Below are 14502 nucleotides of genomic sequence, written 5' to 3' on the forward strand. Positions count from 1 at the left end.
CAATAGCAATTGACGTATCATAAACGCACCCTGTATGGGCTATGAACAAAATGAATCCCCAGCTAACAATAGACGTTCGGAATTAACGGGACTGCAATGCACCCCTACCCAAACAATGGGGTAAAAACCTTTTCACATTGTTCGATTTTTGCCCTGCAATTGAACATAAATGTCTATCGATCACTAATTGGTATAACGATTACTTTTTTCGTTCTTGTTTACTATTTGATCAACACGACTGCCTAGAAAACGAGAATTATACCAGCCGGCAATCTGCTCGCGGACCACTTTCGAATAATTAAACAACGAGAAACAAAAATGTGGAATACCATATTGCTTACAATATAACACAGACATCTTTCATTTATTACTTTATCTCTGTAAGAACAAGTTCAATTGTTTTAACATAAAAGATATAGATTAATTTTGCGCACAAGTTTGTCAACGTGTATTGTAATAAATGATAAACTTCTTGGAATGCGGTATTATTTGTAATGATAACATCGACATGTATTTTCTATATCAACAGCAAATAATATTGGCTGATAAAGTAAAAATTTCATTACGTTTCAAGTATTCTTATTTCGAAGAGAAGAAATTATTTTCAAAAATAGATTGTTTTAAAATGGTACCCGCTGAAACGGTAACAAAGGCAGTGACCTTAAATAATCATTGCACGATGGAAAATATATTTACATATAAGTCTGGCATGCATCTTACTTGTAATTAGAAATGTTTTTCTTCGCATTTTCACTGGAAGGCGACTAGAATATATAGAATATTGTATACGAAATGTTTCAGAAAATGATCAACAGATAGCTCCGACAGCGACCTCCCTCTGAATGGAAGTGTGTGGATTAGCGATCAGTCACGTGGTCAAATGGAATAAGCCAATGAACGCCAGCGCTGCGTACCACGTGATCGGAAAAATCGAAATGGTGGTCGTATCGGGACGCAGGATCCCGTGAGGAGACGAAGGACGATAAACTGGGCAAGGGCTCATCATCCGTGTCGTCGGTATTATCAATCCAACAACACGACTAACCGCGAATATCGTTGCAGTTTTAAACAAGTCTGACGGCGGCAGAGTTAACGCAGAAGTATCGGTGACAGTAGATATTGTTTACTAAAGTGTCAATCCGCCCGTATTGTACGTGTGTCTTTGAGTGCGAGAAAACAGAGGGACAGTGTGTACGGAGTGCGCGAGGGTCACAGTCGCAGGTATCGGTTTCTCGGTAGTACGTTTCAATAACGGTGTACGGAAGTGGGAATACGTGTTAAGTAAAACGAACGGGTGACGAAGGAAACTGAAAATCGTCAACAGACGGCAGTGCGTTTACAGTAAAATTTCAACTCCGTGGAAGCATGTCCAAGTATGCGAGGGCTTTGGTGATTTATAAGAATGTGCCACACCGAGCGTCCTGTTATCGGCGTAGAAGGTAATAGGAAAAAAACAATATTCTTCGAACGGGCCTGCATGTTTTCATAACATTCTTTAACGATGATATGTAACAACCAGTAAGTGTCATGCCTGGACGAGAAATTCTTGATGACTTTAAGCCCGGTTTACTCTGTTGACGTTCACGCTCACAGATCGCCGCTGATTGGTGGTATGGTCCATGACCCGCCAATCGGCGTCGGAAGACGGTTTCCCTGCGAATGTCAGCCGTCAGGTCCGAGGCAATCGGTATCTCGGGAACGTATGTCGTTTTTCGCAATCCTTTGTGTATCCAACGAATGATCGATGTGTTTCGATTACCGTTCACCCTAGTCTCTTTGGAATATTGTTTTATATTGTTCCTTGTTTTCGTGCTAAAATAAATCCATGCAGTATCGTTTAATTTTGAGGAATTACCGGTAATGAGGGAAGAACCTAGGGAGATATTTGTATATTTGACTAGTACAATTTTATAGGAAGAAAGTAAAAAAAGAAAAAAGAAGGGAACAGATGTTCGAATAACAAAGAGATTTGTTGATTTTTTTGCTTTAAGGTTAGAATTGTATTATATCTATCTGGGGTCTCTATCTTTTTATATGTTCGTGTCAAGTTATATTAATTTGTCAGATAATATTTATTTATGTAGTCAAATATTTACGTGCTAATTCAGATTATAAATAGCAAGTAAAATATACATGTGTACAGAATACAGTAAGAATTAAACGATCCTATCTACCAAGCATGTAAATTTATTAAGTATGATAATATAATCATTATATTACTTAAAAAGTGTGACAAACAAATCGATTTGAAGCATTGATGTGTCATACATTTTTTTTCCAGATAAGATTCATCCTTACGCACAAAAGTTTTATAATACATACCGATGTGAATACGTCTGTAATCATTTGCAATAAGTGTATGAAAATACTCAAACGACATGAGAATGTTTGTAAACCGTTGAAAACATTGGATTATTGTCTCAGCGGAAAAACTCAGTTACTGCCTACCAACAATAGCACACACCTATAATCTTTTCAACTATATAGCAAGCATTCTGATAAAATATAATGGCTATCAGAAAGGTTTTGTTGAACATTGAGCGTTAAGTACAAGATACCTGAATTAAATGTATCATTTCATATAAATTTAAAATACTCTAACTGCTAAAGAACAAAAAATCAACATAAGAATACATAAACAAATTGACTGAATATATAAATTAAAAAAAAGAGAATAAAATAATTTTAACGACTCTATTTTTATTATACAAAAAGAAAGGTGTATTAACCTACATTTATAATCTGTGGTATTAAATTGTGCGTGAATAATGAATTTAAGGCTTGAAGAAAAATTTGGAGATACTTTATTATTTCTGTGTACCATGCACTTTAATGAAAGAAAAATAATATTCTTATATTTTTTATTTCATTGAACCGATTTATGAATAATATTTGACACAATATATATATATAAATATATATATATATATATATATATATGTATGTAAATAAGCTCTTTTAGTTTATGAATATCGGGTAATTTTGAGTGCATTTGACAAACTTAAATTAATGCAAACAATACCTGTAAATATAAATCTTAAAATAACGGTGAGACTGTAACAGTGAACATTTTTAAAACAAAATGTATAAAAGTTATTTTAAACGTTTGCATCAGTGGCTGTGCATAATTGAGAAGCAAAAAGAAGAGGAAACGATACATTTGAAATTTTGCTTGGATGATAGAGGAAAAATTTGTTAACCTTATATAAAACAAGGTAAAGTCTTGTAATATATGTATAGAGAAGTTTATGTGACACTACATATGAAAATAATATTAGATTTGTAAACTGTTCTATTTTATAGGGTTAAAAATGGATAACTGTGGCTCGGGGGTTGTGCAAGTATTTGTGGGTGAATGGAGCCCAGAATATGAAGCACTTTCAATCAAAGCTACAAAACAGACCTCATCTGCTGAGATAGTGGAATGTATAATAGAGAGACTTGGATTAGTTGATGCCTCTGTTTCTAATGGTTATGAACTGGCAGAAGTGGTAGGGAACTCTGTTGGGCAAGAATGCAAGGAAAGAAGACTTGGACCATCCGAGTGCCCTGTAGCACTTATGTTATTATGGCCAAGAAATGCAGCGCAACAAGAATATTACAGGCAAATAAAATATCAAATCTAATATTTAATATGTTACGATACATATAGTACAATATATAACTTATAAAATAAAGAATTTAACAATGAAATTAACTAATACTCTTCACTTGTAGGTTTTACTTGCGTAAAAAGCAACCAGATTATTTGTGGTCAGATAGTAGATTTCCCATGGATCCACAGCTCCTTAAGGACTATTTTAATAGGTTCTTATATCAACCACGAGACAAGGAGTATCCAGATCTATGTCAACTTCCAGACCTTAACGAACAAACTCTATTGGACAACCTTCGGGCTAGGTTTTTAGCTGGAAACATATATACATATGTTGGCAGCATATTAATCGCACTGAATCCATTTAAATTTTATCCTATTTACAATCCGAAATACGTGAAACTTTATCAAAATAGAAGGTTGGGGCCAGATATACCGCCGCATATATTTGCCATAGCTGATGCGGCTTACCATTGTATGCTTAAAGAGAGAAGAAATCAGTGCATTGTCATTAGCGGTGAGAGTGGTTCTGGTAAAACAGAATCAACAAATTTTCTACTACATCATTTGACAGCACTTAGTCAGAAAGGTTCTCATGGTAGCGGTGTCGAGCAGACAATACTTAGTGCTGGTCCTGTATTAGAAGCATTTGGAAATGCAAAAACCGCACACAATAACAATAGTAGTCGTTTTGGCAAATTTATTCAAGTGAACTACAAGGAAAATGGAATGGTGCACGGGTAAGTTCCTTCCTATGTGGATAATAACCTAACCTAAGTAAACTTTGTCACTATATTTGGCAGTTAAAAGTAAAAATAAAATGTCATTATATAAAGAAAGGGTCATAAGTACTTTGTATTGAAAATTATTTGAAAATTATGAAAAAGGAAATTGTACTTTTCTTTAGGGCTGTTGTACAGAAATATCTTTTGGAAAAATCGAGAATAGTTTCTCAAGGAAGAAATGAACGAAACTATCATGTATTTTATTATCTTCTGGCTGGAGCAAGTGAACAAGAGAAGCAACTTTTGCATCTGGAAAGTTGTGATCGTTACAATTACTTAAATAAAAGTGGCTGTTACGGGCTTGAAAATGTCGACGAACGGCATGAATTTTCAAGACTGAAACAATCTATGGAAATGGTTGGGTTCACACCAGAGAAACAAAGAAGACTGTTTGCAGTTCTGTCAGCTGTTCTTCTACTCGGTGATTAGCGACTCATTTCAACGATTTCTCGATTAAATGAACTAACCATATGCATCTTGTTATTTTAGGTAACGTAGAGTTTCAGCCAAGAAAATCTTATCATCATCACGACGAAGCTGTGGGTGTTAAGAATCCTGAAGTTGTCGCGTTGATATCTGAGCTTCTTAGAGTGAAACAAGAAACTCTTCTGGCTGCACTAACTGCCAAACGTGCAAGAGCTTCCGGAGAAACTTTAGTTATCAACTATAGACTTCCAGAAGCAATTGCGGCAAGAGATGCTATGGCCAAATGTTTGTATGGAGCACTATTTGATTGGATTGTACTTCAGGTACGATATAACATTTTTAATTCATTTAATTGTGGAGATTAAAACACTTTATAAAAGCATCCCTATTTTTTTTTAGGTTAATCATGCTTTACTTTCAAAGAAAGATACCCTCAGAGATCATCAAGGCAATAGCATAGGTGTATTAGATATTTTTGGTTTTGAAGATTTCAAAACGTGCAATAGCTTTGAACAATTATGTATAAACTATGCAAACGAACAACTACAACATTATTTCAATCAGCATGTTTTTCAATACGAACAACGAGAGTATAGAAAACAGGGGATTAGGTGGACAGACATAGGATACAGTGATAATTCAGGCTGTTTAAATTTAATTGAAGGAAAACCGAATGGTCTTCTTTGCCTCTTGGATGATCAGTGCAAGTCAGTATATTTTTTAAATCTAAGTTTAAATAATCAATTTATTATGCATTACTAAACTGAAAAAATTGTTTGTAATAGCTTTCCGGGTGCAACGAATGAGACACTGCTACAAAAATTTAATTCAGTCCATAAAGACAATCTATTTTACGAAGCACCACAACGACGCGAAGCAGCCTTTGTTGTACGTCATTATGCAGGGGCTGTTAAATATCAAGCTGCTAATATGAGAGAGAAAAATCTCGATTTAATGCGACCAGACGGTGTCGTTGGTGTATTGAAAAATTCTTCTCTTGCTTTCGTTCGAGAATTAGTGGGTGCTGATCCGGTTGCCGTATTTAGGTGGGCGATACTTCGAGCATTTTTTCGTGCTCATTTCGCCTTCCAAGAAGCGGGCCGAGCTCATAGACATGGACGAGGTATGATATTATTTTAGTACTCTAAACTGCTTGTTTGTCATTAGGCAAGTGCAAAAGATGTTAATTGGAGAATATCTTATTATTTTAGCTGATGGTACAAAAACGTCTATACAAAACAGGTATAGGACACCGAACGAGAATGTAATAAGGTATACATTATTAATTTTCTATTTAATCTCATACTATTTTTACTTTCATAAAAGGGTGACTCGAAAAATATTTAAATGCTTGTATACTCATAAAATAGAGCAACATTTATTAGTTAAATAATAATGATCGTGATAAACAAATGGCAATGTTATTGCGCTTGGTTTTGAATATGTTTTTTACCTGCATACTATTATCACCGTACAAAGTATATAAATATACGTTACTTGCGTTAATAATATTTGCATCAAGCTGAAGAAGTTCCTATGTGTTTATAATTAAAGCGAACGTTAATTATATTTACATTGGCCACATGTCTTTTGTCCCTGTAGCCATCTTGTGACGTTGTCGACCGTCAATCTAACTATTAACCGAATCGCGTAAGTGGTCTTTTGGATCCACTGTATGTGTCGTTTTTTTGGCAAACATTACATTTTTTACGCTAAGATTTTTTATGGATTTACAATGTGTATCGTTAATTTTACACTAGTACATTAGCAAGTCTGGAAACTAAAAATGTCAGTGGTTCCATAAGCGATATATAATAAGCTACAAACAGTTTGTAAATCCATACAATATTTACCAGTTTTGTGTGTTAAAAATATTGTTTAGAATTTCTGTATGCACTTTTTGTATTAAGTGTGATTAGAGTGCAATCTTCATAACTTTCTCCATACAGTTACATCCTTGTCATTTGAAAATATAATTACTTTACATACTTTATTCTTAAGCATGATCGATAATGCAACAATAATTTTTTCTTCATATAGTTCATATCAATCACTAAAATTCTCACTATTCCGTTGGAGTCGCTCATGAGACAGATCTAAAGGAATCATTTTTTCCCGCGTTAACGGCAAACTTGAGAAGTTTTAACTAACTGTCAATAATACTAAACGCGATATTTTATTTAGTTACGCTTGTAATTAGTTATAGTTAGCCAATGCCATTTAGTTACGTAAAAAATGATTAAAAAGAAAGAACAGAAAAACTAAGCATGAGAGACTTTTTCAGTTCGCACAAACATAATCGTCCACCAAGTTATCAGAAGCAGCGCAGTGTCTGTATACCATCAACTATACGCACTACCATATTATCTTCTATACAACTCGAAAACAACGACAATGTAAACAACAACCGATTGTCGTGGCCACAATTTCGAAACATTAATCAAACGCAACACCCGTCAAATGTAACCACGAAGGGTTACTTGGTAAGGGGCAGGGAAGACCAGCCTCATAGTAATAATAAACTCAGGCGAGATACTCATACTCCGCTAGAGAGGGTGCTTCCAAAAGACGAAGCAAACGTCATGGAACGCGCTAATCAAATAGTCATGTATGTAAACCAGCACCTATTTAATACTCCGTAATAATTGTAATTTAAGCTATAAAAAACATCACTGCTCTACAATAAAGGTAGTGTGTGCTCTCTATAGTAATTCTGGGTGAAGGATTTCCTTGCATAGGTAATAGCATTTCAATAGGATATTAATGGTCTTCCCGTGCAGACGTATACACAGCTTCCTATAAATATTCATTATTTTTACGAACTTTTCACGTGCCCTTTTAGAGATCATAAAAAATCATTTTCTTTGATGTACCATGATATTCACGATCATTATCCTCCAGTGGTTTTTTAATTGTTATGTTTCATTGATTTGATTATTCACAATTTTAACTATAATCAATGCATGTTGGACTTTACAAGTTTCCCTACTTTTTAAAATATTATATATAAATTAACTCATTCAGTTTGAAAACAACAAGATTAGTTAGGAAATAACTAAAACTCAATAATTTTGTATAGCGTTGTATATTTTTCTTCGACTCGGTGTGAGTATGTATACAGTCGAAAATGGGTTAATTTATATTACACGTTGCTTAATGAAGCAAACAAATTCGACACGAATAATTTTCTAGTATTGAAATTCTCTATGTTATAGACACATTCTCTTTGCTAGCAATTAATTGCAGTTAATTGCACGATAACACTTTTTAAGGAGTTTTAACAAATTACCAATATTGCACAAAATATACATTTTTACACTAATAAAGACACTAACTTACGAAATTAATTAGCTCATATTAGAATGCAAACTGCTTATCACTAACATTTATAGTTCATATCAATCGTGCATTTATCTAGTGCCAACGATCGATAGTACGATTTAATATTATGCAACGGAGCTGTATTTTTTTTATATTATTAAAAACTTCCAAATCTGCGGATAACTACTTTTCTACACGATCGATCTTGATATCATATGCTTTATTATATTTGCTATCACATTCTAGTCGTACGAATTTTAATAACATTCTGCTAAATGTTTGCTACTTATATTTCATAGTACGTTTGTAATAATTAATTGTTACTATTTGCAATGCCATACGTGTCATTGTAAGAATCTCAGTTTCTCCTTTTCCTGTTTTTCTATACACTAGAATAATATTTTATGGCTACCGATTGATAAAAATTGATACATATTAAAAATAATTACAACGCGGTAAACATATATACTTGTTTTATTATCGTAGGAATTTAAAAAATAGGAAAAGGAATCCTCGATACGTTTTTCAATGCTAACGTGGAAATTTGGCACCTTTACAGGAAAAATAAATCATTTCGACCAAGAGAACGTGGCAAGAAGGGTTTAAAAAATCTTCAAACCGTAAAAACACTTGCTGGACGAACGCAAAGTTATGGTTCTGGTCCTGGAAAAGCGAGGAAGCAACCCATAACAGTATCGGCACAATTTCAACAAAGTCTCCACAGTCTTATGGATACTTTAAATCAAGCAAATCCATTCTTTATCAGATGCATTAAAAGTAATGCTAACAAAGTGCCGAATGAATTTGACGAAGAAACAGTGCAACGTCAATTAAGATACACTGGAATGTTGGAAACAGTCAGAATTAGACAGGCTGGATTTAATGTTCGTTTAACGTACGAAGAATTTATCCAACTATACAGAATGTTATTGCCCAAGGGTTTATTAAGTTCCCAATCCGATGTCAGAGATTTCTTATTGACGCTAAATCTGAACAGAGACAATTACCAGCTTGGAACGACTAAAGTGTTTCTTCGAGAGTCGGAAAAAATTAAATTAGACATTGAATTACACCAACAAATAATTACGAGTATCACAACTATACAAAAGTGGTTCCGTGCGTGTTTAGAAAGAAGAAAGTTCCTCAGATTAAAAAATGCAGTTGTGCAAATACAGGCATTTTGGAGAATGGTCATTGCTCAGAGATTCGCACATTCTTTACGCGCTAGAATCGAAGCTGCAACTCATATTCAGTCTGCTTGGAGAGCATACAAGCATCACAGTTGGTTTAAGAAATTTAAGTCGTGCGTGATTACCTTCCAAGCTTATGTTCGTGGCAATAACGCACGGAAGATATTTGCAGAATTGAAGAAACGAAAGAAATTGCCTGTTGATAAAATCGGAGAGTATAAAGAAATCTCAAATCAAAAAGAGATTGGGTACGACAACAGTAAGGTGTCCTCTAGGCTTAGAGACAGTGAAGAGTAAGTATCTATAAAAGAGATTAAGGGGTGTTCACTTGAAGTTGGTTTAAAATATCATATTACTTTCATTAATATTCAGACACTGTAAGTCTATAAGAAGAATACTAATGGGAGTAACTTTATTTGCAATTACTATTAATATTTCTATTTTTAATGCACAGGTCACTCACAGAAGATCACGGATTATTGGAATTCAATACGGTTCGTAAAGCGGAGTCTCAAAGTCATCTTATATCAACAAGGTAAATAAATATCTATTTTTTAAACAAAAATTATTGATTGCATCATTACAATAACATATATTAATTGTAGATCAGACAGTGTGTTCCGGGATACGATCGACACGAACATGTCATATTCGAAGCGTAAAGTAACACCAAGCAAGTTGCACGAGTCTAGTACAATTTTACAAAATTTGGACTCCGTTCCCTTGGATAAATTTTATAACCGCTGTGCCAGCCTGAAGATTTCGGCTAGTTTCAGGAGCTATGAATCTCAAGTGAGCGTTAACAGTTCAGAATCTCAAGAAAATTCTTGCGACAAACCTGTACCGAGTACCAGAACAAAGCGGGGTGATCAATCTCCTACTATTACGATGAATACGAATTTGGCAAACGCTCCGAGTCGATTATCATCCGTTAATGTTAGTAAACGAACGGACAGTTCATCAACAGGGTACAGCGATGGAGAGACCGACACAGAAACTCCAAGCACCGTGCAAAGTGCACCGCCTATCTTCAACGCAACCCCATCGTTTCCAAATCCTCGAGAAAACACGTACTATCAGTGTAACATAAACTTGACGCATAGCCCAAATTCAGACGTCTGGCGTCGTAGAGCGGAATATTCGCCCATTAATTATAGCGATTATCTACTGTCCGGTCCGCAAAAATCAACGTTGACACGATCCCCGAATGTTACGCAGTATAAGAATATAGCCGATAACTTGTTCGAACAAGTGCAACAAGAGAAACCGAACGAAGCATCGAATTATAACGTCAAATTGGATAATGATCGTTTCATACACATGGAAGGCTCCGCGGCTAGAGAGCAACGCCGATTGAGCGACAATAGCGTACCAACAGATCGAATAGATTCGAACGTTCCTGTTTCACCTATTAGACGCGACCACGATTACGAGCATAGTAAAGAAATTAAAGATTTCAGCTATCTAAAGAGGCAAAACTCGGAAGGGGATACATCCATGAAACTAGACCCTGTGAACGATGAGAACCCGCTGAAGAGTCCCGTGTTGAAGGGAACATCACCCAAGGAGAAGAATTCGAGGTCAAAGGAACCTGACGTGCCGGCTAGAAGTACGAGAAGGAACCGAAATGGTCGAGAAGTTCAGTGTCGGTCCATGGGTGAGAGTGTCATCGAAGCGAACAGCGGAGAGGTGAAAAGTCTATTTCTTGGCACGATTAAAGAGACTGATCTGCACAAATCGATGAAAGTACGGATTCGAAAGGAAAGCCCTCACGAAACAGCTTCGAGATCAGTAACGGATTGGCCTGTGAACAAAAATGAATCCGCAGTGAAAACGCAGCAACTTGGTAAACGTATGGGATGCAAAACTATAATGGCGCCAGACCTAAAAAGGAGAAACTCGGATCCGACCACTAAATTATCGGGGCACAGCGAGGGCAAGTCAGTAGCCGACACAAGTCCTAACGACTTGAAACTCGCGCCTGGTATGAACCTTTTGGAGTGGAAAGGCAATCTTTTCACGTTAGCGGGTCATTGCTTCAGAAAAGTAGCGAGGTTCGCCAAAGACGATGTATGCGTTTGCTGTCACGAGAAAATGGACGCGTTTGTCACGCAGGGATACAAATGTATCGACTGCAAACAATTGTACCACGTGAAGTGTATTCAGAACGGCGGAGTACTTAAAATGCCCTGTATACTGGCGAACACGCCGAGCAGACGGAAAAACAGGAAGTCCCCGCGGATGCCATACGATGTCTTGAAACAGGGAGTGGCGTCGAAGTTCAATTTGACTGGTACATCCGCTTTCTCTGACAGCACGGACAAGATTATATCGGACGCGAAAGAATTAGCTTTAATGCAAGATTTCATTACGAAGAAGATCTACATAATGGAGGGTCAAGAGGAGGGCAAGAAGCCTAGCGAGGTCGATCGGGTGTTTAAGCAAGCCTTGCGTAAATTCAAGGACGATCTAGTGATCACCTATAGCGTTGCCATTCAGCAAGGAATCGAAGGTAACATTAAGTACACTGATCTGATAGCGAACTTTTTGCACGTAATGGAGACAGTGTGCAAACAAGAGAATACCAGTGAAGATTTTCCCGTGACAATGGGGGTAAACGCATTCAGAGGATTTATGAACGAATTTATGACGTTAGCGAAAACCGAGGCACCGGAAAAACAGAGTAAAAGCAAGCGTAAGAAGGAAAAGAAACGGAAACAAGAGGAACCAACGCGACACGGTAATCACATGTTCCAGTTGACTATCATAAATATACCTACAGCCTGCGAAGTCTGTACGTCTTTCTTCATGTGGCCTATCGAGCGAGGACTTGTCTGCCAGAGTAAGTACCTTTTTCTTTTTTAATTTCCTAGTTTCTTCTTATGACTAAATAATAACTTTTTAACCGTTTAATTTTGATATGCACATTTTGTATTCAGATTGTAAGTTAACGTGCCACAAGAAGTGCTTCATGAGAACATTGGCGGATTGCGGGAAGGATGCTTCGTTGCACGAAGCGAACTCGCGAAAAGTGTTCGGTGTACCGTTGTACAAATTAGACTGTGGCGACGGCAAGATACCGATAGTGGTGGATCGGTTGATCACGAGCATAGAGATGCACGGTCTTTACGTGGAGGGTATATATCGAAAGAGCGGTGTTAGTTCGAAAGTAAAAGAGTTGAAGTTAAAAATGGACGAGGGCGATCTCGAGAATGTGAACTTTGAAAATTACCAAGTACACGTGCTCGCGGCGGTATTGAAAAGTTTCTTTCGGGACATGCCCGAGCCACTTCTAACCTACGAATATTACGACGACTTCCTGCACGCTGCTAATCTGACGGATCCCAGAGATCGTATCAGCACGCTCTTTGCCATTTTGAAGAAACTACCGAAACCGAACTTCGATCTGATGGAACGGTTGATCGTTCATCTGGCCAGGGTGGCGCTCCACGAGGTCGACAATCGGATGTCACCGTCGGCACTGGCGATAGTATTCGCGCCGTGCATTTTGAGAACGAACAGGACGCTGCCCGCGCAGGATTCTTTGCAGGACGTCGGTAGGCAAACGTGTTGCGTCGAGACGATCGTACAAGAAAAATTGAGAGTCGTCAGAGCGACTCTAGCCGATATAAACACGCTTGAGACTGCTTGCCAAACGGTGGTCAAGCGCTTGTCCAGTATACGATCTTCGAAGGACTACAGCCCGGAGGAACCGAACGTGGCGGCAACGAGCGTAACCGTGAGAGGAGCCACTACAGACAGAGGCAGAGACCGAGGCGACGAGGAAGAGGCGCTGCTCGTCGATCATATACAGGAGATTCAAAAAGAAAAGGCACTACTGACCTCGATCCTTCCAAGCCTAACGAGAGCTTCTTCGGATGACGACCTACTTCTATCTGCCACGGACTTGGACGATGGGTCTCTCGATGACTTCCTACCATCTTCTGCCGGTAAATTATTACGTTCGATCTATAATTTATGGGAATATTCGTTTCCTACGAGGTTGAAATGAATAGACTTTCATTTACGGGAAGAGTAGAGATAATGTGATGTAGGGAGAAGAAGAATTGACCTCTAATCGATTGAATAATCTGGGTCAATGTTAGTGATTTATGGATGTTTTCGTAGGGTGGTTTTGTCCCTTTTTGAAATTATTGTTAAAGACAAAATTCACTTCTTGTCGGAAATAATTTTCATATATTTCTCTTTTGAGTCACTATTCGTCGATGCTTATAATCCGATGTATAATTTATATCTTTGTGTCGTATGTGTCAACAGACGGGCTTGTAAGGAAGAAACCTATCCAGAGGGAAAGTTCCACGGACAATGCATTTCCTACGATCATTAGTGTCGATGAAGACATGGTAATGGTATGACCATCGACAGTGAATATCACTACGAGGAATGATGATCGTTGAGCGTATAGCAACATGACACGCGCTGTGTGAAGCGTCGACTGACGGCAGCGAATCGACGAGTCTTATTTCTGGTCTCATCGGCAAGCCGCTATTAATTTCAATAAGTAGTGAACACGATATTAGGTAGGTTTAGTAATTTGTTCCACGCGAAGTTAAGCTGATAATCCGATCAAACATACATATATATACATACATACATACATACATACATACATACATACATACATATATATATGTATATATATCTATTTTTTTTTCACTCTGTCGCAAAGCTTTCAGAGGTTTCTAAATAGTAGTTAACAAGAAATACGCGAATGAACAGCTTCACGGTGAAATATATTAAACGTTCATTTTATAATCTATTTTTCTCCTAGGATGCATTTCTCTTATTATCGAAGACTGTCAATTTGGTTATAGATGCTTAGAAATCTCCATCGAAGCAACGTATTTACATTTTCCGGGTATTTCACGGTTAGAATATCTTTCTTCATTCGGATATGTCATGTTACATTTTTTTCTGTACGATTTACCTGAAGGGTTGGAAGTATACGTTCGCATGGGTCGATATAGTTATCTTGTAAAGAAGAAAAAAAAAAGGAAAGCAAGTTAAGAAATGATTACGCGTTATTGTTACGAATGTTTAGTCGCATTTAAATTCTCTTTCTATTCTCGAGCATGTTTTTATCGGTTCGTTTGGAAACGATCCCACTTTGTTCACGACTCTTTTTACAGATTTTATAGATTGTTGAACCAACACGATAAGTAAA

General features: G+C 37.0%; 1 protein-coding gene across 3 annotated transcripts; it reads left to right on the plus strand.

Annotated features, from left to right (window-relative positions):
- Positions 1–760: 760 nt before the first annotated feature.
- Positions 761–13955, plus strand: LOC143422385 (unconventional myosin-IXa). 3 transcript variants are annotated; one of them, XM_076892969.1, is made up of 15 exons: positions 761–1439; positions 2954–3215; positions 3304–3604; positions 3718–4335; positions 4503–4801; positions 4870–5129; positions 5206–5513; positions 5592–5929; positions 6018–6078; positions 7091–7414; positions 8687–9610; positions 9772–9852; positions 9923–12159; positions 12257–13267; positions 13596–13955. In XM_076892969.1, the coding sequence occupies exons 3-15, from the start codon at positions 3312–3314 to the stop codon at positions 13691–13693; spliced, it is 6852 nt and encodes a 2283-aa protein (XP_076749084.1). In that variant the 5' UTR covers positions 761–1439; positions 2954–3215; positions 3304–3311; the 3' UTR covers positions 13694–13955. The 3 variants fall into 3 exon arrangements, with proteins under 3 accessions (XP_076749084.1, XP_076749085.1, XP_076749086.1); XM_076892970.1 differs by having other exon boundaries at positions 2963–3215; XM_076892971.1 differs by lacking the exon at positions 7091–7414.
- The last annotated feature ends 547 nt before the right edge of the window (positions 13956–14502 follow it).

This window comes from Xylocopa sonorina, chromosome 3, assembly GCF_050948175.1.
Source record: "Xylocopa sonorina isolate GNS202 chromosome 3, iyXylSono1_principal, whole genome shotgun sequence".
In the NCBI taxonomy this organism is placed as follows: Eukaryota; Metazoa; Arthropoda; class Insecta; order Hymenoptera; family Apidae; genus Xylocopa; species Xylocopa sonorina.